Source organism: Garra rufa, chromosome 8 (assembly GCF_049309525.1).
Source record: "Garra rufa chromosome 8, GarRuf1.0, whole genome shotgun sequence".
In the NCBI taxonomy this organism is placed as follows: Eukaryota; Metazoa; Chordata; class Actinopteri; order Cypriniformes; family Cyprinidae; genus Garra; species Garra rufa.
In genome coordinates, this window is record NC_133368.1 from 28751210 (window position 1) to 28779132 (window position 27923).

Sequence of the window (27923 nt, forward strand, 5' to 3'; positions counted from 1 at the left end):
TTTTTTTCGGGATTAAGTTAATTTTCATGGCAAAGAAGGACTATGCAATTCATCTGATCACTCTTCATAACATTCTGGAGTATATGCAAATTGCTATTATAAAAACTTAAACAGCAACTTTTCCAATTTCCAATATTTATGTAATTCTCAAAACTTTTGGCCACGACTGTACTCTTGTGAATATATGCCAAAGACTGACACGGAAGAGAAGAAATTGTCAAATAAAGTCTTTATTTTTGTTTTTGTTTTTTTGTGCACAAAAAGTATTCTCATAGATTCATAAAAGTAAGGTTGAGCCACTGATGTCACATGGACTATTTTAACAATCTTCTTACTACTTTTCTTGGTCTTGAATGAGTCAGTTGCGTTGCTGTCTATTGAGGGTCAGAAAGCTCTCGGATTTCATCAAAAATCACTTAATTTGTGTTCTGAAGATGAACGAAGGTCTTACAGGTTTGGAACGACATAAGGGTGAGTAATTAATGACAGAATTTTAATTTTTTGGTTGAACAATCCCTTTAATGTGTAACTGTGACACTAGCACACAAGCTATTTCAACATAGAAAAAGCTGAAATCCACTCACCGTGTGTATTCTTCCTGAAGTTTGTTGGGGTCACTCACGAAAAATTTCACCCGGAAGTTCAGATGATGTGGAGAGCCCCCTAGCATTCAATTCACCAGAACATGTGTGTAAGTACAAAGATGTACAAATACAAAGGAAGAGGAAGAATAATAAATGGCTGGTGGTAAACAACAGCCTGGGCTGGTGCCTTTTATAAAATTACTTACTTTTTAATTGCTTCCTCATGGGTTTATTTGGATCCAGCCACCTCTATAAATTATTGATTGAGCGAAAGAAAGAGAGAGACAGAGATAGAGAGAGGGGGAGAAAAACCTTAATAACATGGCAACAGTCCAACACAACCTAATGCCACTCAATAATTCAATAGGCTTGTGTTTTCTGCTGTGGGGAGGTGGAGATGTACTTATCTGCAGTTACAACACAAAGAGACAAACCGAGGTTTTTTGTTGAGTAAAAAAAAAACTCTTTAACTTTGATCCAGTTTCAACGGAATCAATATAACTACAAAGTCTACAAAGCCACAGATCGAGCAGATGCCTACTGGTAGACAGATGAAGAGTAACATGAATGCTGATAGTATACATATAACACAAAGACATCTACTGTGTTTGCTTTCATTTGAATTATGTAGCTTTTTGTCACCATAAGGGACTGGTATCAGTAGTATAACATTCTGTTCAAATTGAATATTGAGTTGGGGGCCACACAAAACCAGGAAATGCACAGGATGTTTAAACCTCAACCACTGTGTGTCCTACATTCCTAAATGTAAACCTATTTCAGGAATACTGTCCATTCACACACTCAAGCCTCAAATGCTCCAAGCAAAACCTCCATCAATCCCTGAGGGCAAATCGGCTCGGCTCCGGCACATCTTTGAGCTTGACCTTTGAACTCACCAGGCTATCAGAGGAGTCGTCAGCCAGGTGCAACCCAAAATAGTCTCTCTCGGTCAGCTCCAGGTGCTTGAAGACAGCGTCCAGTAGGATCTGTCCTTGATCGTGCTTCTATAAAGCACAAACATAGATAAAGAAAACGTAAGTCCTAACAATAAATATATAGGGATAGGTGTAAGAATGTATTTGAATATTTCGCTTAATCAAGTGAATATATTTGCATATTAGAAAATGCAATATTGAATATTTGAATTTGAATCACTTACAGTGATGAAAAAAAATTCTGTCATTAATCACTCAACCTCATGTTGTTCTAAACACATAAGACTTTCGTTCTTCTTTAAAACACAACTATTGGACTATTTGATCAATGTCCTTACTACCTTTTGAGTCAGTAAACATGATAGTTGCAGTGCTGTCTATGCAGGGTTAGAAAGCTCTGGGATTTCATTAAAAATATCTTCATTTGTGTTCTGAAGATAAATGAAGGTCTCAAAGATTTGGAACGTCATGAGGGTGAGAAATAATAACAGAATTTTCATTTCTCTGTAAACTAACTCAACTTGTACTCCTTCTGAAATATACTGACTTCGATACTGATTTCTTCACTTTTATTTTGTAAAGTTGTCGAGTTACATAATTGAAAAAAAGTAGCAGAGCATGGTAAAACATTATAAATGAACCAAATCAGGCTGCAGATTAAAAGCAAAACCTAATTAAACATTGCTGTTGTCACGATAATCATGTCTTCTTTGCTGAGTGGCTGACATCAGCAGCATGTTGTCTTTCCAGTAAAGGCCAGGTTACTTCAGTAGTTAGAAATTGTCAGACGTAATAGGCGGGTTTTATTGGCTGTCAGATCCGTTACAGCATCCTGACAGAAGAGCTGTGGCTTTAGCAGCGCTTTTATTTCCTGTTTTATCCTATTAAAATGTCTTGGAAATGCCAAAACAGCACACTCTGAACACATGCCTCCTGAGAAACACAGACAGACAGTTCAAAATCACATACACGCTGTGTTGCTCAATAAACAAAATATGGCAACAGTCACATCAGCAGAATGAATGACAGGCCAGTCGAGAGAAAATGGACAGTCTAACGCCTTGGCAGAGCCGCAAAATATGTGAGGAAATACAGAAATGTTGCGTCCAAATAGAGCATAAATATTGACATTTCACAGAGAAAATTTTAAAATGAAGCAAAACTATCATAAAATTTAGGTTCAAACTTTTTATTGTAAAACAATCATTATTACAGAAAAAAACTGTAACAAGTTATTGTCCTATTTTTCTTGGTCGGATATATGTACGTACAAAAAAACCTCTGAATATAACTAACACCCAACCACAATCATATATCCAGAAATGCATTGTGATCGATTACATTTGTACAGTTAAAAAAAAAAAAAAAAAAAAACAGGATTAAATAAAAGTACATTACACAAATAAATAAATAAAAAAATAATAATAATAAGGGAGGGGGTGCATTTATTAAGTAGAAGGCTAGATGTTAAGAGACTTAAAATAACTTATAAAACATTGCCACTTTTTAAAGAAATTACTTATTCCAGAACAGCTAACCTTTTCCAATTTAAGAAAAAACATAGTATCCACAGGCCACTGAGATGTAGTTGGAGGCTTTTTAGATTTCCAATGGAGTAAAATACGGCGCCTAGCTAATAATGAAGTAAAGGCTAAAATATCAAGTTGTTTAGAATTAAACTGAGACCAAATCTTTGGTACCTCAAAAATGGCCAAATCAGGGCATATATCTATATTGACCTGTAACACCTTAGACATAATAGTAAAATAATTAACCCAGTAATTCTGTAACATAGGACAGGTAAAAAACATATGACTCAAATTACACTGAGATGCATGACATCTGTCTTCGATATCAGAAAAGATTACAGATAACCTGGCCTTAGAGAAATGTATTCTATGAAATACTTTAAATTGTATTAGGCTAAGACGAGCACAAATTGTACTAGAGCGTATTCTATGTAGCGCACATAGCCACCATTCTTCTTCAAAGCTTTCTCCCAACTCACACTCCCATGCTGTTTTAATTTTAGTAAGTGAATAATCATCTAAGCTTAAAATACAACCACAGATTTTTGAGATTTGTGACTTGTGTTGTGGATTGAGTTGCAGTAACTCTACTATCATAAAATTTAAACATTCAAACCAAATTTGCACTTGAATGTTATTTGTAACACTACTGTCTTGTTTAGAGTGACTATACATCCTCATTTTTCCGAGAAATGTCCTGGATTTCTAAATTGCGTAAAATCCAATTGGCTTTATTGTCCTATTGTTTCCATACTTGGTAAAGGTAATGGCTGAAAAATAATGTGGACCAATAGGAAGCAGACATTCTATATATCAACCAAGAACCAATTTTTATCTCAATAATGTCTCAATAAGTTTAGCTCTAACTTGTAATTAAGTTGTACACTTACTTATAATTTGTAAGTTAAGAATGACTTAAAAATAATACATGCTTCCAAGACTGGCGTTAGAGGGCCCTGCCCTGGATAAAATCATATCCAATTAAAATCAAATAGTCATTTTTAATAAATTTAATTTTAATTTTTAATTACATGTATTTGTTCCAGAGAAGATTTACAACTAAAATTGAGAATATAGAGTCATAAATTCCATTGAAAAGATTTTATTTGTTGTTAATGTTCATTTAATTCATATAATTAAAGGGATAGTTCACCCAGAATTGAAAATGTGATGTTTATCTGCTTACCCCCAGGGCATCCAAGATGTAGGTGACTTTGTTTCTTCATTAGAACACAAACAAAGATTTTTAACTCAAACCGTTGCAGTCTGTTAGTCATGTAATGGCAGCGGATGGGCACCAATCCTTTGAAAGCAAAAAAAAAAACATGCACAGACAAATCCAAATTACACCCTGCGGCTCGTGGCGATACATTGATGTCCTAAGACACGAAAAGATTGTTTTTTGCGAGAAACTGAACAGTATTTATATCATTTTTTACCTTTGATATACAGCCATGTCCAACAACTGTCCCTGGATGCTGAGCTAAGTTGAACATTGCTGTGTATCAAAGGTAAAAAATGATATAAATACTGTTTCGTGTCATAGGACATCAATGTATTGTTACGAGCTGCAGGGTTTAATTTGGATTTGTCTGTGCACGTTTTGTTTTTTTTACTTTCAATGTTTTGGTGCCCATCCACTGCCATTAAATCACTAACAGACTGCAACGGTTTGAGTGAAAAATCTGTTTGTATTTTACTGAAGAAAAAAAGTCACCTACATCTTGGATGCCTTGGGGGTAAGCAGATAAACATCAAATTTTCATTTTTGGGTGAACTATCCCTTTAAGTGACGCAAGTGCATTCATACATGTGTGATTTGTTCATATATCAGCATAAGAGCTGATATCAATAACAAATAGGTATGCAGTTATAGCCTAACTTATTTTCTCCAGTAAAAACTTAAAGATCGAATGGCGCATTGGGCGCCGTAATCATACGTAACGTAAATAGCCCTCACTAACAATGTTAGCAGCAAAGGAAACAATGTATAAAAGATACACTGTGGGAAAATGTTAGGTATATCCAAAACAGGAAGTGTTTATATAGGCTTTGATTCTTCTTAATGTTTTTTAGGATGTAGGTATGAACAAAGTTCCGGGACTTTTGGACTCTTGTGCTTCCTTCCCCTGACCTCAGCACTTTCGTATAGATTTACACACTAATTAAAGTGTCTTGCTGCGGTCTCAGAACTTGTGGCTGTTTAAAGCTGGAAGTGGGATTCCACTGTGGCATTTCTAATAAATATGTGATGATGTACATGAAAGTCATAATGAAACAGAAATAGTGACAGCTCTTTTCTTCCATAGTGTGACACACATCAGATTATCGAAAAAGCAGCAGTATGTAGGCTGGGAGTTGGTTTCTATTCTTCAGTTCTTGGTTCTATCCTTCAGTTATTGACTGGATGGCAGAAAGGAGTCAATTTAAAGAAAATGCTGGGGTTCAAGCAGATGAAATGACTGGATCAGTCTGACATACGTCATTAGAGAGAAGTCTGTTGTTTTACCAGAAGTTTTGAAATTTTAATGTCAAATGTAAAAAACTGATACATGCACAGTTGAACTGTTCACAATCAGATCAATAACATGCATTCTGAAAACACATAGGGCGAATTTGCATTTCATGCCATTTCAACTTCAAAAGCAGAGAGGACAGTGGTATGACAGAAATGCAAGCAGACGTGCGGCAGCTTGTTCAGAGATCGGAGGTCTGCAGGAAGCCTGTGAGTGTTTTGAAGACGATCAGTCATCTACACATGGCACCCAAAGAAACAGGCAGCAACGACAGTCTAGTTATGACGGCTGTGTTTTGATACTAAAGAAAGACTGGTACTGCACAGGAGGCCCAAAAAGTATGTGGCCACAGTTATAGCCAGCATGAAATCATAATGCTATTTGCTTTCTTAATACGTTTCTGGGGTTATTGTGCAAGATTCATCAGTGCATATTTCGAGAGAAAAATGGAATATAATTTGATCAAAATAGCTCAGTTCTGAAACAAATTTCCTTCTAAGCTCATGGCACTAAGGCCACCTAAGCATGTTAAATGCATCCAAAGCTGACTGCCTGTTAATCCTGGGCCTGAGTGAGAGTGTTTCAGCTCATCTGATGGACCCCTACTGGGTTAGGCTGCTATACTTCATATTACATTTAAACTGAACAAATTCTTAAATTATAATGTTATCTAGAGGGCTGACTAAGTAAGGCTTTGTTGAAAAGCAACACTGACTTAAATAAACAGTTCACCTAAAAAAAGGAAAACGATGGATTTGTTGCAACTTTTCATTTAAAAAGACATTCATTGATGGAGTCATGTGGATTACTTGACGGCACACATTAACACTATTGGTGAGCAAGTTGTGTTATGCTGAATTTCTCCAAATCTGTTTCCAGTGTTTCCCCTACCATTATCTTAGGGGGGCGCCCCGCCCCCCCAACGGCACCCCCCGCACACCTTGAATGTCAAGTTCATTTTATTTTTGATATAGCGTCAGATCACAATAGAAGTCATTAAGGTTATCTTTCCTATAGAACAGGGCTATACATTGTTCTTTTATTAAACAAACTAAATTGCCTTGTGTTATTTATCTTATTTACACGAAGGCATGTCATTTCTGTCTTTACATGATCGCGTGTTTACAATGTCTCATCTGCGAAAACACAGACGGGATCGCGGACTCCATTCATAAAAACCGAATCTACTATAGCGCGAAATGCCACGTAAATTCGTCGATTTTTGGATTAATAAATCAAAAGTTGGTCTGTTACTTCATTCAAATCGCGATATGGACTAGTGTCTGTGAAAACTGAAATGCAAAAAGACCGTTTCAATATGAATCCTGCATGCTCCGTTTGCCTCTGTATGTATGAATGGTGGAGACGCGCTTTTACTACACGCATATACTGAAGCACACGTGACGCTCCCGCTAATTTTGGGCATTTGCATCTCGCATGAACAGATAAACTCAATATCCAAAGCTGCTGTGAGTGTCACTTTTACCGTTTCATTTGAGAAAACTAGCATCATAACATGCTGTACACACACAGAAACTTCAAGGCAACCTGTCAAAATAAAAGTAACATGTAACAGAACATTAGTCTTGTATTACTTTTGTACAGTATAATGTAGTTGTTTATATATTCCTATTTAAATAATTGACATGAAACAATATATATGATAAAAATAAATATAACAAGATTAACCACTTAATTGTAGAAAAAATACTACAATTATTATTTAAATGTTAAATTATTATTATTTATTGATTTTAACAGTAAACCTCTGTTTGTTTGCCAAAAATTAAAAGGGTTTATTTTTCATTTGATTAAAAATAAATAAATGTTTATACTTTTAATTTGATTATGAGAAAAAATAATACACACAAGAATTAAAAAAAAAAAAAAAAAAAGCAAAAGTTGGTAGAGCCCTATTGTTCAAAATGTTAAAATAGAGAGTTTTGGACTTATTTTTCCACTGAATAAGTCTATAATAATGTTTTCGTTATTTCACAAAGTAGGGTAAAGTACCGGGAAAAAAAAAGTAACGTTGGCTACCGGCACCCAACCCCCTAAGCCCTCCCCCCCCCCCCTTCTGAACCTTCTGTAATAGTTGCATATGAGTCCCTCAGTTGTCCTCAGTGTGAAATGATGGATCTCAAAACCAAACAGTCATTGCTGGAAAAGGTTCAAATAAACAAAAAAGCTGAAAAACCAAAGCATTTGTAGGACCTTAAAGATTTTTCTGAAGAACAGCAGGCAGTTTAACTGTTCAGGACAAGCCAGGGACTTATGAACAACTATCACAAAAAAAAATGTAGTGGATCATTCAGATAAGAACACAGTATTAAGAATCAAACTTTTAAATGGGGTCATTTTTGTAAATTCATTGTGGACTATATATATTTAAATGTCTTTTATATGAAATATCTAATTCCGGTCAGTACTAAATAAAAAATGACATGCATTTTGTATGATCACTCTTATTTTGGTCAAATAATTAACATTTTGCAGATTCTGCAAACTTTTGTCTTCAACTGTATCGTCTGATATATATTGTTATCTTAAAATAAAATTTGTCATATCATTATCATTAAATAAGATTTGGGTCATATCACTTGTTTCGTTCTTTCTTTTTCTTTCTTTCGTTCTGCTGAAGGGAAAATACAAATCTAAACTACTGGTCTGACTGGGCAAATAGAAAATGTCCTTATTTTAAACCCAGATGTTGCCTATCATTTGCATAAAGTTGCAGTGAGCTGCACTTTATTGAATACTTCACTTAATGGGCTTTTTTGCCAACCCTCATTGAAAACAAATGAAAGCAACACAATTTGAAGCATCACTAGTGCCTGTCTTGTGCTAAAGGTTAATGCTAAGAAGTTGAGGATTTGAACAAATGCCTAATACAATGCTACTTCACACAACACCTCTGACGAGGAAATCAAGATCAAAGTGACTCAAATCTATTAGAACCTAGAGACGCACATTAAGCGAGACACTACAACGCAGCAATCTAATCTAATATTTACAAACTTCCTGCTTCTTTTCTGCATTCCAGACATAACATGCACCTCTTCAAATCACACAGTTAAGACACATTTATGATGGCCTCTCCGTAACATCAACATCAACTTCTGTAACACAAATAGCAACCTTCCTGTTTTTTTAACACCTCGCCCCCTCTTGATTAGTTACCTCTGATCCTCCCTCTCTCTCCTTCCATTAGACCTTGTATTTCTGTTCTATGTGTGCCCTATACTCATCAAGGGCCCGCTGTGCTGCCAGACTATCTAGGTCACTGAAAGGTCTGGCACAAAAATGTATGAGACCAGAGAGCGAGTGCGTAAATTTGATCAATGGGGCCGTTACATGAGGACTGGCTTTCTTGGAAATGTTGGTTACAAATCAGACAGCAGCATGACAGACAACTTCTAAGAACGCCTTGATTCATCTAACAGATCAGCAGCTGTTTAAAGTGAGTCAGTCATGTGATGTTTATAGGTTTATTGCTTGCTCCAATTCAATATGGAAACACTTCCTGACACACAGGAAATCCTTGGGCAGTGTAACTGATGGGAAAGGTAATAACCAGCGAGGAAAACCTGAGCAACCTTTAGAACCTGAGCAACCTGTAATTCAATGTTGGCACAAGCCCTTATTACAAGTCAGGACATAACAGTTCTCCGTAAGGACCATTTCTTTACACAACACTTTGCACAACACTGAGGACAAGGATGAACAAACACATGGGTTTTGCAATCAATGCAGCAAATGAAAGAGCTGAGGATTTGTTCCTTTGCTTGTCGCGTGTGAGGGGTGTGTCATGGCAGCTTTATATTGCAGGTGCAAGTATGTACACGAATCTCTTGGACCCTGAGGGCCACTTTTCTTTCTGCCGGAATGTCAAGCATGCGTCCCTTTTATAAGCAGAATTACACCACTATCCTCTAGCTGGAACATGAGCACTTTGTAAATGATGCCGACCATTATGCATGGAAAAACCTCACACAGATGGCAATTTTTGAATTGATTGGGTTTCATTGAGAAAAAGGGTTATTTTATAATATATTATATTAAAAGACTTTAACAAACAATAATGAATAAAAATACTGATTTCTTAAAGGGATAGTTCACCCAAAAATGAAAATTACCCCATGATTTACTCACTTTGTACTTACTAATTCATGACTGTTTTTTTTGTTTTGCTCTTTTCTCTGCACTTCCTTGTTTGTCACTACGCCTATGTTCTGTCATTCACTGGAACACGCTTATGACAGTTAGCAGAAGCTAGAGATTATGGTTTATAAAGTTTTCAAAATTGATATTTTTCCTCCACAAACGCATCATGTTACAAGCTGTCCGTAAAGTTGCAAAGATTAAAGTCTCAAACCCAATTTTTTTTAAAAGTTAAGACTCAGCCACATCTTTCTAAAGCAGTTAATTCAAACATAAATGTGACCCTGGACTAGGGCTGGGCGATTAATCGAAAAGTAATCGAAATCGACATTCAGAACCTATAATCGATCAAATTTTTCCAGGTCAATTATTTCAATTACTTTCCCTTTAAAAACACTACTGCGTGTGGAGTCAGGTGACCCCGCTCCGTTACGTTGCGTTATTCCGCCGACATGTCGATGGAGAGCTTAAACAGTATTTATACAGTAAAAAGTATTTACAGGATATACAAGAGTAATTTTATTTAGAAGAGATACTGATTATTTTCTACTTTTAATATTTATTATTATTTTATAAATAATTTATTTTGTTTCCAAAAGTGCAAGTTATTTATTTTCACTAATTTAAGAAAAATGTGACTTTTCATTTTAAGCAATGTGTGCTTTAATTTCAGTTGTTCAACACTGATGTTCAATAAATAATCATAGATAGTAGATAGTGTGTGCACCCTTCATTCAAAAATCTCTCACTTGTAATATGTGCGCATATTTACTGTACAAAACTTGTCAGTGAACTATGAGGGAAAAAAAATAAATATTATTTAAATATAATTAAATATAATTTTATTAATGAATAAAATAATCGTTCATTAATCGTAATCGGGTTAAAATGTTCAATTAATCGAGATTTTGATTTTAGGCCAAATCGCCCAGCCCTACCCTGGACCACAAAACCAATCATAAGGGTAAATTTTACAAAACTGAGATGCATACATCATATGAAAGCTCATAAATAAGCTTTCTATTGATGTATGGTTTGTTAGGATAAGACAATATTTGGCTGAGATACGTCTATTTGAAAATCTGGAATCTGAGGGTGCAAAAAAATCAAAATACTGAGAAAATCACCTTTAAAGTTCTCCAAATTAAGTTCTTAACAATGCATATTACTATTCAAAAATTACATTTTGATATATTTATAGTAGGAATTTTACAAAAAATCTACATGGAACATGATCTTTACTTAATTTCCTAATGATTTTTGGCATAAAAGAAAAATCAATAATTTTGACCCATACAATGTATTTTTGGCTATTGCTACAAATATACCCCAGCGACTTAAGACTGGTTTTGTGGTCCAGGGTCACAAATGTCACTATGTCACGGTAGGCTTGGGCGGTATTACGGTAATATGGTATACCGCGGGATCTAAAAATAGCAACGGTTTCAGTTTCAATACCGTTATACCGTCATAAAAGAATGCACTTATATATGAGACAAGGATTAAATATTAAAGATAATTTATTTAATGCCTAAAAATGCGTAGTGATGCGCGGATTGTGGTTATATTCGCGGGTCGGGTTGGTCGGGTAATAAAAAAATGCATTCTGATTATTTGTGAGTGGATGAGATAAATCAATAATGATGCTAATATTAACTACATTTTTTTAAAACATGAACGTGTTTTATGTACTTTTTCATCAGGCAGACGATTTCATTTGTGTAGATTTTGTAGAAACGGTGACATTCCCTATAAAGTTTGAAGGGAGTTATGCCTGTGCTAATGCTATTGAGCACGGCAATGCAGTGCTCGGCTACGCGTTTACCCACTTCTCTGATGCGCATCTTTCCAAAATCATGACAGTCCACCGCATGAATAGCTAATTCAATCGCATTAATAAATTGAAATATTCTCTAAAAACACCCAGTAAAGACAGCGATGTGGTCAGGACCGTGGCGCCGCGGCGGCTTCTTTTGAAATATATTTGAAGATGTGCCTAATGCGCCCGCTGTGTCCACAGATGCTGCCTGTTCATTCATACGCGAGAGCATGTCAGGCTAGGCACGCAGTGGTATAATAATAATTATTATTGATTATTTGAATCAGTAGATTATAACGAAAACAATACCTTAAAAATGAAAAGCAGCAGATTTTTACCATCAGACATTTCTTAAACTGGTGAACCCCTGTAAACTTCAGTCCAAGCATGCGTTTGAATAGTAAGTTCAGAACGGCTCTAATACAGAGAAAACCCGACCGATTTTGTCAGAGATTGCGGAGAGTCGCATCCAGATGTCAGTTATTCTTTTCTGCTTGGATTTGGCTTAAAATCATGAGTGATAAATATAAATGTGCAGCGATGTGCAGATCAGCTGAATCAATCTGCTGTTAAAAATGAACCATCCGTTTCATCAGGATTACAATAGGCTAAGTGTAATATGACGATCATGTGCAGTTATCTAAATCAGAGAAAAATATAGGAGCGGGTGGATAATTTATTTGAAGTCATCAAGTGACAGCGTGGAGGAGAAAGAAAGAGATGGCGAATCACGCACCAAGTGACCTGGCGCGCGTTTCCCAAAAGCATCGTTAGCCAACTATGGTGGCAAGTTCCGTCGTTACCAACATAGTTCAAATATTCGGTGTTTCACGACACCAGTTCAAACCAACATTCGCAAACAGCGTCACAACCTATTTCTTCCATTTAAACTAAATATAAATGCTATGTATTTTTGTGCGTCCTCTATAAGCACCGTTTAGGAGTAGTGCGTGTGCATTTTGCCTGAGGGAACCCCGGTGTATGACGTAAGAGGGAACCCGTGATGAATCAAACATCAAATAAAGCGTAATGACAGGGGGGAAAGAAATGAATCATTAGGTGCCATATTCAATATAGCTGCATTTTTGAGATCCCTAATCAGTTAAATAGTTTGGTATTCAGTTTCTTAACGGTATAGGCACAAGCCAACAGTTTGGTGACGCTGTCTGAGCCTTACGTCATTTTTTTATTTTTTATTCACGGTAATACCGTATACCGGGGTAAAATAGGGAGGAGGTTTGACGGTATCAAAATTTGGATACCGCCCAAGCCTATGTCACGGTGTGGGAAGAATTGCATAACACCGCCCAAAGTCATTATAATCAGTAATTATGTCCTCACTGGATGCAACAAATGCCTCATTTATAATGGCTGTTATTGTTTTTGTCTCGTTGCACCAGGACACGGCATCACAACATAGTAAGGGGCGTAACATTTCCTTTACACGCTTAAGGTATTCGGCCAATCAATCACAATGCACCGAATAGCTGGCTAATCAGAGCACACTGCACTTCTCGGAACGATAAGCATTGTAAAAATCGACACGGGGCAGAGAGGAGCAACAATAATGTGCAGTATGTGGAAAATAACGTGTTTTTGAACCTCAAACTGCGTGAACACATTGCATTACACCAAATAAACAAAATAATGGTTTTTTTAGCAACATCATATGACCCCTTTAATATAACTCCTATTGCATTCGCCTGAAAGAGAAAGTCATATACACCAAGGATGACTTGAGGGTGAGCAAATCATGAGGTAATTTTCACTTTTGGGTAAACTATCCCTTTAAGAAAATGCTGACACCAAAGATTTGACTAGTAGTATAAGTGATATTCAAATTATTACTGATGTTTGCTAAGAACAGAGTGGTGAGTAGTGTGTGTTAAAGCAAGTATTACTATTATTATTGCTCATACTCAGGACTAGGGATTTAAACAAAACCCCACATGTACTAAAGCATCGGTGCATAACTGGTCTTGCACCATATTACAGACATGAATCATACCTCACACATTACCTCACTACCTCCAAGTTTTTTGATCAAAGCGATAAGCGATAAACTTTTACAAATAATCAGACTTGTCTGAGGGATGAAGAAATTGGTGAAATACACAACTGAGTAACACTTGAAAGAGGGAGCCAAGCCAGATCTAAAGACCAAAATATCAGAGACTTGGATGTGCATGGGCTTCTACAAGAACAGCCTATTTAGGAATGATCTATTAACTACACAGAACACACTAGCAAGCATATAGCAACATGCTACAAAAACATACATGACAGAACACTTTAGAAACTGCATTGCAACACCTTGACAATCGTAGCAAAATATGAAAATGTAGTGACAATATACATTATGCTCAACACATTACTGGTCATTAAAAAAAAAATCAATTATCAACATTACTTTTAGAGGAGTACTTACATTGATTTTAAAAGGCTGGACAGTGTTGTCCAAAAGAAGAACGTTGCAGACCACCTCGGTGCGCTGCCTGTCGCGTGCCAGCTCCGTCGCCCGGACATTGTAGGATCTGCCTGCAGGCAACCGGAAGCGTGCGGTCATCACGGTCCAACCAGAGTCTATAAGACAAAGATATCTACTTAAGCTTGTGTCAATCCAGCATAATATAACAGGTTAGGTCAGGTTAGTAATTCATTTCATACACTAATAATTATTATTATAAATATTTAATTGCAGAACAGCCAACTTTGATAGTACAGGTTAAACTGGCTCACAGCATTTTAAGGCTGATTCAGACTCTAGCTTACACGCACACATGACAAACTGATATTTTTGTGTACAGCCTACATTGTGCCTAAATATATCTATTTCCTTAGGGGTCTTACACAGCTTTCCTTCTAAAAGTAAACGGGTACACAAAGGATGGACTCAGAGAACAGCTACACACAGCAATACACTTAATAAGACAGTTTCAATTGTTGATGCAGGTTCATTTCAAAAGTTCAAAAGGCCGGAATTGGCCTTTAAATAAAAATTACACCACTGGCATTTTCCCTGAATTAACCTTTAAGAGATTCAATTATCAATCTAAACGTTTTTCCTCATTTCTCATGTTTAGATCTGTTGTGCTTTGTTCAGGTGAATAGAGCATTTGTGTGTTAGATCAGCCATGTGGAAGTGCTTTCAATGCAGCATTCTGACACCTGCGCAGGTCACAACCATCAGAGACTCCTGAACTCCTCTCATGTTCATTCATAGATCTACAGTCACGCAAAGGTCAAAGTGAAATATCTCTGACCTTTAAGCTACCTCACAGGGATTTCTGGGCAGTCGAGCTTCAAGGTTTTTTTGTGGACAAAAATATGAAACACTACACTAATGCATATGCATGATATACGCATAGTAAAATAAAATAACATTTCACATTCATAACGCCATAGAGAAAGATTGTGTAAAATGAATGCTTATTAACTAACAACAGATGACCTGTCATCATTCAGAGCACCTTGCATGAGTCTTGCATGCAAAAAATGCATGATAAGGTACCTCAACTGCCTGCTTTCTTTGCATTTAAAACAAATACAGAAAGAAATTGCCCTTTGCAGACATGAAGTAATATATCATTCTGTTGCTCACAGGTTTATTAATGATTTAAGAATCTCTGGATTCACCAGAATTTGAATAAAGTAGTTTGATTGTGCACTGCTGGAAGTCAATAAAGGAACAGGAAAGCATAAATTACAAAGAGGCAAACTAATAAAGACAGACAAAGTTTACAAACGCAGGTGCTGACAGATGCTGTTTCAGTGTTCTTGTTGTGTCATAATGCTGAACTAGCAGCTGAGGGACTCAAAATGGTGTAAACAAAAAAGGCAAACGGCACCTTTAATGGTTTACTACGGTCTATTCCAAAAACATCAGCTTTAATGCATTCAAAGCACACAAACTTAGCACAAAGGTCAGCAAGCATCTACAAAGCCCAGGTGTCCTCAGTGTAGCTCAATCCTCCTACGCAAGCTAACCTTTCTATGTCCATTCCCTCGGGGGACGTCACCTAACCACATGAGCGTGCTTGAATAGGCTTCCATTACATTCTACATAACTCACAGCTCCACAGAACAAGCATTTCACTCGCAAATTACAGCATAGAAATACCTTTATATGCTGTAAACCTCACTTGGTTTCACCAGTTATTGACATGCAAATAAACTATTGAGAGTCTATAACATGCCATCAGAATATTAATTAAAATAAAACTTTGAACCTTACATGCAAATTATTTGTTATACTACTATTGGTTGTTTTTCTTTGCTTTCAATCTAGGCCAAAATAGAATGTGCCCAGAACTTTACTACTAGTAGTTTTTACACATTTTTGGATCTGAAATTATTTTGAGATCATCTTGAGATCCCTCCATTCAATTGTAAACCCCAATGCAAAATAAGGTATTACACATGTTTATTCACTACTGTTGGGAAGGAATGACCAATCAGAGCACAGGTTATTGCGTGCGTCAATACCGTTCTGTTCCGGTTGAGCCGATTGCACGGGTACCACCTAGGTCTCTTCAGAATACGGACTGAATTTAACTTCGCTTGGCTGATGATATGTGTTCAAGTTGTGCGTTAATGACATAATGTAAGTTCATTTATGATTGTTCTTTACCGAATGTATCATATGATTGATAATAATAAGATATTGTGAGTTCGTTTGTGAAGATAAGTGTCGATGCTAAACCCAGCATCTTGCCTAAGCCATTATTACACTTATATTTACTACATTTGGATTCAGTGCAGTAATGGTATTACTGATTGATGTTTCAGTGTGTATAGATGTGGATTTGAATGTCGTATATTTCTGTTCTGTTATTACTTTTAGTTAAGTTATCGGATTGTATGATGACGCAGCAAATAATTCCATTTATGTGCGGCATGCGCCATCTAACGGTAGAAAATGGTACTACTGCAGAGAATTTCATGTTTATAAAGGACAGATAATAGTATAAAAGCTATTCGCTATAGTGAGTGAAGTTGTTAACAATTTCTAATCATTGTTTATTGTTAATTGTTTCAGACCACACCTGCCTAATCCTGTACAGTTACCTCACATATCACTATTGTGAAGAAGATGCCAAGCAATGCCCTGTGATCTGGCTGTGCTGTGCATCATGTTGATCATTTGCAGAACTTTAATTAAAGATTGTTGATTCAAATTCATGCCTCCTGTGTTCTGACCGACACACCAGGGCGAACACAGCTACCCTAAACCAGTACAATACAGTCCTAAACAAACTCAGAACATTTGGTCCTTCGAGCCGGATATTGTGTTTACACTGGCCAAGCAATGCCCTGTGATCTGGCTGTGCTGTGCATCATGTTGATCATTTGCAGAACTTTAATTAAAGATTGTTGATTCAAATTCATGCCTCCTGTGTTCTGACCGACACACCAGGGCGAACACAGCTACCCTAAACCAGTACAATACAGTCCTAAACAAACTCAGAACATTTGGTCCTTCGAGCCGGATATTGTGTTTACACTGGCCAAGAATGCATGAATACCAGTCTCAAGGTGCACGTCCTAAACGTTCAGTCTGCCGTCCAGCTTACTTAGAAGATTTTGAAGTCCAGTATCCGAATCAACCTGAGACTTCTTCGACAGCACAGCAGTCACATGGGCGAGAAGATGACCAGCATAGTCATAGAAGGATGGCTCACCCGGATTTCAGCCATTATAGTTTAGATGAGGGATCTGGTAGGAGAACACCTGATTCGTTAGAAGCAAGGAGCACACAAACAGGGCCCTGGTATCTCATCAAAGATCAGTGGAGTGAAAGACATGAGTATTCTCCACATTCCTTACCTCAGGAACCCAGAGACCGGTTGTACGACCTTGAAAGAGAGAACAGACAGCTTCGTCAATCACAGCAATCGATGAAGGAGGAAATCAGACAACTGGTAAAAATCCAGAAAGTTATGCAAGAGATGCTGATGGGAAACCATCCAAGTCCAGTTCGTCCACTTCCGGAGCAACGGCCTTTAGCTCCATCACCTCCAATACCATCGCCTAGAACCATCTACAGAGAGCCAGAGCGACCTGTCCAACACCCAGCCCCTCGAGTGCATCCAGTTCCAGCTCCACGTAAACTTCCTGCCCCACAAAGTAGAGAATATGTAGATGCTACAGATATTGAAGCTCATCCTTCTGCATTACCAGCTCGAAATTACTACCGTGACAGCTTTGCTACTCATGTTCCTTCATCCACACCTCTGATGCCTACTGTCTCCACCCGTTCCCGACCTTTTAGGTCACCAGCAAACCCTAGAGAGTGGCCGACAAGTTTCACCAGACAGGAGACAACCTATAGGGGTCCACAGCCAACTATACCTGATTTCATCCATCGAGATCCTGGAGAATTTACCCGTCTCAAGTTAGCCCTGAGCAATTTGTTGCCAGAAGATGCAACTGAGTTGTTCAAATACCAGGTGCTAATTGATCATCTGAAATTAGTGGAAGCACGCCTGATAGCAGACTCGTTTCTGAACTCACCTACCCCATATACAGACACTATGGAGGCGTTAACTGACAGATATGGGCGTCCTCATCAACTGGCGCTGAACAAGATAGCAGCTGTAATGGATTCTCCAGATATCCAGCCTGGTGATACAAGAAGCTTTGAGTCCTTTGCGCTCCAAGTCCAAGCACTGGTAGGTCTCCTTAAAACTCTGGGCACAGAGGGAGAAGTTGAACTATGCTGTGGTTCCCATGTAGCACGACTTCTCACTAAATTACCTCCTGACCTACGTGCAGCTTTTAGAAGGAGTGTAAGCAATGAACCAGGTGCTCTGTACACACTAATTGATTTGGCGAAGTGGCTGAAGTTTGAGTCATGGTGCCAGGACAATGAGACCTTTGGTGGCAGCAAAACCCAGCGAGACAGAGTCAGACCCAAAGTGGACTCAAGCAGAGACCCCAGATATAAACATAGACTGGCCACAATCTTTCACAGTGTAGATCAGCCAACCACAGCACAGACAGCACAACAATCGGCAAAAGGATTTGAGAAAAGCAATGCTTTCTGTCCGTATTGCGATAACAGAGATCATTATCTGAGCCAGTGCTCCGCATTCCAAGCCCTTACTAAAGATCAAGTTACAAACTGGATAAAGACAAACAACAGATGCTGGAAGTGTGGACGCTGTCATAGATCGGCGCATTGTACACTGAAGAAGCCTTGCCACATCTGCAATGGCAAGCACTTACAGATCCTTCACGATGTCAACACTAAGACAGCAAATGAGGGCACATGTCTGGTGAGTGCTACCACTAAACCAATATTTTTGGACCGACCTCCAAGCTCTAAACGAGTCCTTTTGAAGGTAGTTAGAGTCGTCTTGCATCATAATGGTCAGAGTTTGAACACATATGCAGTGCTTGACGATGGCTCTGAACGCACAATCCTCCTGTCATCCGCAGCCCAACAGCTAGGTCTCACTGGTAAGACAGAGGAATTGGCTTTGAGAACAATCAGGCATGACCTTACTGCACTTAAAGGTAATGCAGTGTCTTTCAGAATTTCAACACCATCTCAACCGCACAAAAGGTATCACATCCAGAAAGCATTCACAGCTGAACCCCTAAGTCTGGCAGAGTACTCTTATCCTGTAACGACTTTGCAACAGAAATACAGCCATTTAAAGGGCCTCCCTCTACAGCCCATCCATAAGGCTTGTCCATTACTGCTGATCGGAGCAGACCATCCCCATCTTATTACCCCTATAGAGCCAGTCCGCCTTGGCCCACCAGGGGGCCCCGCAGCTGTTAAGACACGATTGGGATGGACTCTGCAAGGCCCGGCTCGAGTGTTGGAGGTAATGCTTAACACTCAACAGTGTCTACACGCTACCTTTAGTCCCCCACAGTTAGAGTTATTCAAAAACGTAGAAAGGCTTTGGCAAGCAGATGTCATTCCTATTAAGTCAGAGAGAGAGGTCACACGGTCGAAGCACGACCAAGAGGCTATGCATCTTCTCCAGACTCAAACCACGAGAGTTGTAGTTGACGGAGTGAACCGATATGCCACCCCCTTACTTCGCAAGAATAACATGCCGCTTCTTCAGGCATCCAAAGATGCAGTGCTGCCTAATTTAAGAAACACTGAAAGGAGCCTTCAAAGAGATCCCATCAAAGCTGCTGCCTACAAGGAAGAAATAAATAAGCTTGAAGTCACTGGATATGCTGTGAAACTTTCTCCAGAGGAAGTCCAGAAAGAGGGTGAGTCATGGTTCCTACCCCATCACCTTGTTCAGCACAATGGCAAGAACCGTATAGTCTTTAACTGTTCATTCCAGTTTCAGGGCCAAGTTCTGAATGACTACCTGCTGCCAGGGCCAGCCCTGGGTCCGTCCTTACTAGGGGTCCTTCTGCGCTTCCGTGAGCATACGGTTGCAGTGAGCGGTGACATCAAAGGGATGTTTCACCAGGTCCGCCTTCTACCTAAAGATAAGCATCTCCTTCGCTTCGTGTGGCGCGACCTGGACAGGAACCAACCTCCCGACATATTCGAGTGGCAGGTACTGCCCTTTGGTACAACATGTAGCCCATGTTGTGCCATTTATGCAGTGCAGCGCCATGTTATGGACCACACAGAACCTGGTGATGAGATGAGATCCACAGTAGAGAGGAACTTCTATGTGGATAATTGCCTGCAGAGTCTTCCATCCCCTCAGGAAGCTAAACAGTTAGTGGATAAACTGTGTGAACTTTTTGCCACCGGAGGTTTCCAACTTCGTCAGTGGGCAAGTAATGTACTCAGTGTGATTGAGCACCTGCCACTCGAAGCACGATCTGATAGTACTGAGCTGTGGTTGTCCCAAGACCGAAATGACCCCCAGGAATCAACCCTAGGATTGAAATGGCTCTGTCAGTCAGATACTTTTGGTTACAAACCTCGTCAAGTAAAGCCAGAACAATGTACCCTGCGCTACATCTATAGAGTACTGGCAACCCAGTATGATCCCCTCGGTTTCATCCTTCCGTTCACCACTCGAGCTAAGATGTTAGTCCAAAGACTGTGGGACAAACATCGGGAATGGGATGACCCCAATTTGCCTGAGGATCTCCTGAAATCATGGAAAAACTGGGAAGAAGAACTTCCTACCTTGGCTACTATCACCCTACCTCGTTGTCTCGTGACATCAGATACAGACCAGTCCAGAGTTACCAGACAGATCCATATCTTCTGTGACGCTTCTGAGCAGGCGTATGGGTCTGTAGCCTATTTACGCACAGAAGATTACCACGGCCAAATCCAGCTCGCCTTCATTATAGCGAAATCCAGAGTTGCCCCCAAGCGACGACAGACCATTCCGAGACTGGAATTGTGTGCGGCTTTGAATGGTTCTCAGGTGGCCAAACTCCTCGAAACCGAGCTCACTTTGGAGATCAGTAAGGTGGTCTTGTGGACAGATTCTACAACTGTCCTCGCATGGATTAATTCTGAATCCTGTAGATTCAAAGTGTTTGTCGGAACGAGGATAGCGGAGATCCAAGAACTGACTGCTGGATGTACTTGGATGTACGTGGATTCTCACAACAATCCAGCTGATGACCTCACTCGAGGAAGAACGCTTGAGGAGCTGTCAGTGCCCAACAGGTGGAGCCAAGGTCCATCGTTTTTACTTAGACCAGAACCAGAATGGCCAGTTACCCCTCCTATACAAGCTCCTATGGATAAAGATGAACAACGAAAGGGAATTTTCTGTGGCATTATGACAGAAATTATTTCCCCTAACATTCCTGAACCTGCTAACTATTCTTCTTGGAGTGAGCTGATCGAAGCAACCGTTCAACTACACAAATGTTGTGAACAACCATCAGCGACAGATTACCAGGCTGCAGAAATGCTCATCTTTCAGAAATCACAAATTGACTGCTTCCCTGAGGAGTACAAACTGCTCAAATTAAAAAGACCCATACCCTCAAACAGTCGGCTGTTAACCTTGTCACCAGAATATGACGAGTCCTTCCAGGTCATTCGAGTTGGTGGTCGCCTGCGTCGGGCAGAAGGATTAGAAACATCAGCAATCCACCCCATAGTACTAGATCCTCATCACACAGTCACTAAGCTATTAATAAAGGACTATGACAACAGGCTCTGCCATCCAGGACCAGAAAGAGTATTTGCAGAAATAAGAAGGAACTTCTGGGTATTAAGAGGACGGGAAGCTATCCGTAGGCAGCAACATATGTGTAAAGAATGTAAGAAATGGAAGGCCAAACCAGTCATCCCAAAGATGGCAGATCTGCCACCAGCCAGATTGAGACTCCAGAAACCACCTTTCTATAGCACTGGCATGGACTGCTTTGGGCCATTTCAGATCAAAATTGGCAGACGGTGCGAGAAGAGATGGGGGATCATTTTTAAGTGCCTTACCACACGATGTGTTCACCTTGATCTACTTACCTCCATGGACACTGATTCTTTCCTGATGGCCCTAAGGAGGTTTGTAGCCCGTCGTGGTAAGCCTAGTGAATTGCTCTCAGACCAGGGCACAAACTTTCATGGTGGAGAGAAAGAACTACAGAAGGCCTTTGCATCTCTCAGTCCGCAACTACAACAACACCTGGCTAAGCAGAAAATATCTTTCCATTTCAATCCACCAAATGCTCCACACTTTGGTGGTGCCTGGGAGCGTGAGATTCGTTCTGTCAAAACAGCCCTTCGTATCACCATTGGTTCCCAAACAGTAACTGAAGAGGTTCTCCTGACTGTAATCATCGAAGTGGAAGGGATCCTAAACAGTAAACCGCTGGGTTATACTTCTTCCAGTGTAGCGGACTTTGACCCCATTACGCCCAATTACATGCTTATGGGGCGGCCTGATAGTTCACTACCACCTGTGGTATATCCCGCCACAGAGCTCATGGGGCGGCGGAGATGGAGGCAATGCCAGGTGCTAACAGACCAATTCTGGTCAAGCTTTATTCGTCACTACTTGCCAACACTCCAGGTTCGTCACAAATGGCATATGGATGTGAGTGACATTTCCCCAGGAACCATTGCCATGATTGTTGACCCACAACTTCCACGTGCCATGTGGCTAGTGGGTAAAGTAGTTAAAACCTTTCCTGGATCAGACGGTCACATCCGAACAGTGGAGATCCAGGTCAAGAATAAAACATATACCCGACCTGTCGCTAGACTAATCCCTCTTCATGACCTGGACGAACAGACCAAAGACTCATAGTCTCCTAACTGACTGTTCCATTAAAGGAGCAAATATGTTCAACATATTTGGGGGCGGCAATGTTGGGAAGGAATGACCAATCAGAGCACAGGTTATTGCGTGCGTCAATACCGTTCTGTTCCGGTTGAGCCGATTGCACGGGTACCACCTAGGTCTCTTCAGAATACGGACTGAATTTAACTTCGCTTGGCTGATGATATGTGTTCAAGTTGTGCGTTAATGACATAATGTAAGTTCATTTATGATTGTTCTTTACCGAATGTATCATATGATTGATAATAATAAGATATTGTGAGTTCGTTTGTGAAGATAAGTGTCGATGCTAAACCCAGCATCTTGCCTAAGCCATTATTACACTTATATTTACTACATTTGGATTCAGTGCAGTAATGGTATTACTGATTGATGTTTCAGTGTGTATAGATGTGGATTTGAATGTCGTATATTTCTGTTCTGTTATTACTTTTAGTTAAGTTATCGGATTGTATGATGACGCAGCAAATAATTCCATTTATGTGCGGCATGCGCCATCTAACGGTAGAAAATGGTACTACTGCAGAGAATTTCATGTTTATAAAGGACAGATAATAGTATAAAAGCTATTCGCTATAGTGAGTGAAGTTGTTAACAATTTCTAATCATTGTTTATTGTTAATTGTTTCAGACCACACCTGCCTAATCCTGTACAGTTACCTCACATATCACTATTGTGAAGAAGATGCCAAGCAATGCCCTGTGATCTGGCTGTGCTGTGCATCATGTTGATCATTTGCAGAACTTTAATTAAAGATTGTTGATTCAAATTCATGCCTCCTGTGTTCTGACCGACACACCAGGGCGAACACAGCTACCCTAAACCAGTACAATACAGTCCTAAACAAACTCAGAACAACTACTGTTCAAAATAGGGGTGTAACGATAAATCATTAAGTGCATCAAGTTTGCGATTTTCCGAAAGCATTGCGATTCTCCCTGGAAACGATTCTGAGCTTACTTTAAAATTGTAGATGAGTTTTTTTAACGCACACTCAAATGCTCACGAAGAAGAGCACTTGTGCACCTCGGCATTTATGCTTTTATGATGCAAGACTAATGTAAACACAGCCCACTGTGAACACTCTTGTAATTCGCTTCAACCTCCTCAAACTTTATGAATGATTATTTTAGGTTCAAGTAGGGCTTTCTGAATATTCGTTTGGTGGGTTGGCATTCGATTTTCGATTTTGAGATTCAAATATTCTTTTTTTTTTTTTACTACCTAAGCTTCAAAGCTCAAACAATGGTATTCAGACCAGCCCTGTAGAAAGCATGTAGTGGCATCTGCTGTTAAAAACTAAGCTCAGAATCAATTCCTGAAAGAATCGTGATGTATTCGGAAAAATGGAGAATCGATCCACGAATCGATTTATCGTTACATGTCCAGTTCAAAAGATTGGAGTCAGTTTGACTTTTTTTTCTGAAGAAATTAATACTTCCATTTCGTAAAGATGCAACTAATTATGTGCAATCACAGGAATTAATTATGTTTTATAATAGGGCTGAAATGATTAGTCATAATTAGGGCTGGGCGATATGGCCTAAAAATAAAATCCCAGATTTTTTCACAAAAAATCCGATTTACGATTTAAATCGATTTTTTCCCCCCTACTTCTTTTAGCATGTAAAGAAACCCCAGCTTTTCCACAATATATATATGGGCACCATATATTTCGCAATATACATAGCAACTGCATCAGTGCTTTCCACCAGGCCCCATTCTTATCATACCAGACACAGTAAATGTTTGTAAGACAAATAAATATGAGATGGGAGGAAAATATATATTGCCATGCTTTTCTCTTGCGCTTATATCCTATAGAAAAATATACAATTTTGAACACAGAAATATTAAATGATTTAAATAACTGAAACGATCTGCCAGCAGGTGGTGGTAAGACACTGATTTAATTACTGAATCATATTCATTTGATTCGTTCGAACGGATGGTTCATTCAAGAATAAAGCAAGTGACTCTTTATGAACGGGAAATTGAATCATTTCACTAGATTCGTTTAAAAACGCACGTTCATTCATAAACGAAACACCGCTGTGTTTGAGTGGAGATGCGCAGCGGCTCAAATGTGACTTGTTTCAGACTACTTTTGACGACGAAACAGCAAAATCAGGCAATAGTGTTATAGTCAGACAATGTAAGTCACTTAATAATAACTTCTTGTTTATTTAACTGTTGTAATAAATCAATATCTCGTTTACAAACTCCCTTAAAAATGATTAAAAGCTGTCAGTTCGCAATCTCACAAAGCTCTATTATAATAAACGAAGCTACTGCCCATTCAGTCTCTTATTTACACTCTCTCTACATTTGAGATACGGTACATTAGTCAACGTGCAAAACACATAGAAACCTTTGAAGCTCCACTCAGCGCAAATACAAATATGCTGGTCGGGTCAGTCACACATGGTGCTCCTAAATATTTTTTCATAGTCGTACGTAGTAGTTTCTTTTTGCCCTTGAACGGCGGGTCGCACCACTGAGAAATTAGGTCGCACTAGAGCCCTGATATGCAAATAATTCGCCATTCTCTCTACTCTGTTTATGTGGTAAGTGAAATTGTATGTACTGTAGTGTAACAGGCTAACTTGCTAGCAAGCAGCTAATCATGTCCCTCGTGTTATTTTACCAGAACGCGTTGTTTTCCGTTCTGAATACACATATATATATATATATATTTTTTTTTTATTAAAAAAAATCGCAATACCTCGATTTAATAAAAAATTAAATCGTCTTAAAACTTAAATTCGAATTAATCGAAAAAAATCGAAAGAATCGCCCAGCCCTAGTCATAATCATGGGTGACATTTGACTCTTGAGTCGGGGGGGGCAAGAAAAAAAAAAGAAAAAAAAATCAGATGTAAGCATTAAAACAGTGCCCTATTGTATTGCAGCACATCAAAGCAGTAAATTAAAGCGCTGCACTTCAGCCCGGGCCGATGGGCCCCGACTTTTTTTTTTTTTACACCCCTAGGGCTAGGTCATAGTTCAGACCCGGGCCGGCATCGGGCCTGTTTTAGGCTTCTCCTTATTTTTATAAATTTAGACATCCATCAATTAAGGTGAAGAAAAAAATGCCGCACTGGTGGAAACAACACGAAACTTCACTTTCGCTTTCACTTTCGAGACCGACTTGGACGCCATTTAGTGTGCTTCAGCACAGCTGAATCCACATTCAAGCGCACACAATAGGCTAAAACTCGCCCCAACAACCGGCAAAAATAAATAACAATGAATGTATCGAGGAAAGAGTAAGGACATATCTGAATTATTTATTAATAAACTCGTGTATTCTGAGCCAGTGTCGCAAAGATCCTGACTCGCAATCTCCTCTTTGGACGCGCCTTTAGAGAGAAATTAATCTTTACGGATTACATGAAAGAGTTTTTGTTTTCGATTTGTTTTATTTCGTTAAGTAATAATTTAAAGCTTTCTATAAATATATTTATTATGTCTGTGAGGCATAGCCTGGCTATCACCAGACCACGTTATGACTTCGTCATGATTCGTGGTCTGGGAACCACATGTTCATTTTCTCGTATTTGAGGCGTGGTTTACGAATGCCCAGAGCCGTTTATTGGGCGATACGAATGTCTATCAAATGCGCCTGTGCGTAGCTCATAGCCAATCGTTTCAATTATACCGGATGACGTATGTAGAGCGAACGCCAAAAGTTGCTCTTTTTTCAAAATAAACTTGCGTTCTAATGTCATTTGTCGCGCCGCTCGCGTCCAGTGTAGACCATGGTGTAGACACGAAAGATAACTTTGCGTCTGCTGCCATGCTGGATCCTTCGGTGAGTCGCATAGAAGGCGTCATCGTCTTGCTGCTCCCTCCCCGTTCTGTGATTGGTTCCCTATCTTAGGTGAAAATTAGGTCCATGGTTTCCAGACTGACTAGAAGCGTGAATAAAATCGCGCTGCGCAAGGCAGTATGGGGACACCCAGGCTATGTGAGGCATGCATTTTGCTTCATTTTGTTAAGCACTCCTGTTCAAGAACCAGACGGCAGAAAGCACACAATTTTTTTTTTTTTTTGTAGAACACCAAACAATTCCTTATACAGTGGACTACCAGTAAAATTGATAAAAAATTTGGGACCAAAAAAATTTATTTGACACTTTAACCTGACCATGTTTTGTTTTGTTTTGATTTTCTGCTATAAAGCAGCTCTCCAGGGTGGACCTAGCTAACTATACAATTTTCTTTTATTAGTAAAAGAACACATAAATGAATATAAAACACTCTAAGGTGTTTAAGAGAGTTAATGTTGTGAATAAAATAATTTATCTAAAAATAAAATGTCTTAGCACTTTATTTTGTTCCACACCCATATTACAAAAGAGATGTTAGACAGAATGATGAATCATTCAGTCAGTCAGCTGCTTCTTCATCCAGTTAATTAAATGGTGAATGAGATTGTCTCTCAATTTGTGTGCCAAATATATTTACTTTTATTGTAAAAAGTAATTGTATAATAGTAACATAACTGTTTGACTTCTTTGTTTTATTCATCTGATTAACTGGTGAAATAATCGACAATTAGTCAATTAATCGTTTGTAATAATCGATCGATAAATCAATTATCAAATCATTTGTTCCAGCTCTGTTTTACAATATATTAAAACATAAAACAGTTCATTAGTTTACAATATTAATATGTTACTGTATTACTGTATTGTTGATCAAATAAATGCAGCCTTGGTGAGCATGAGAGAAAAAAAATCTGGAAATCAACCTATAAATGGTTCATAGTAGTCTCTGCATGTTAAACTGAGACAGAAAATAAAACAACACATTTCACATCTAAATATAATTTTCACTGGAGGATGTTAATACTGGGCATGAAACAGAAATGCAAATTACTGCCACATTCACATCTATTAGCAGCTTACACCAGAACATTTTGGTGTGGATTCTAGGGTATAAAATAATAAGACGTGGCAACAAGCTTCTTGATTCCTCTGAGCCAAGACTCGACATTGAAAAAGAAACACATTTTTGATTAAAGCTGCACATTCCAGGCAATTCTGCACTGCTTACAGTAGCGGGTCTAACTGCTAAGAGCTTGTCCACTCCAATCAAGCTGGACACATGGACCCTGCATGTTTC

The 27923-nt window shown here is 38.8% G+C and overlaps 1 protein-coding gene across 1 annotated transcript in view; it reads right to left on the minus strand.

The window, feature by feature from the left end:
- Nucleotides 1-27923, minus strand: part of ptpn4a (protein tyrosine phosphatase non-receptor type 4a) — an 81615-nt gene that overhangs the window by 39828 nt on the left and 13864 nt on the right. The window contains exons 2-5 of the mRNA XM_073845602.1: nucleotides 13976-14130; nucleotides 1484-1591; nucleotides 791-833; nucleotides 585-663 (exon numbers count right to left, since the gene is read on the minus strand). Coding sequence (XP_073701703.1) covers nucleotides 585-663; nucleotides 791-833; nucleotides 1484-1591; nucleotides 13976-14113 — 368 coding nt within the window. The 5' untranslated portion in view covers nucleotides 14114-14130. The remainder of the gene's footprint in view (nucleotides 1-584; nucleotides 664-790; nucleotides 834-1483; nucleotides 1592-13975; nucleotides 14131-27923) is intronic.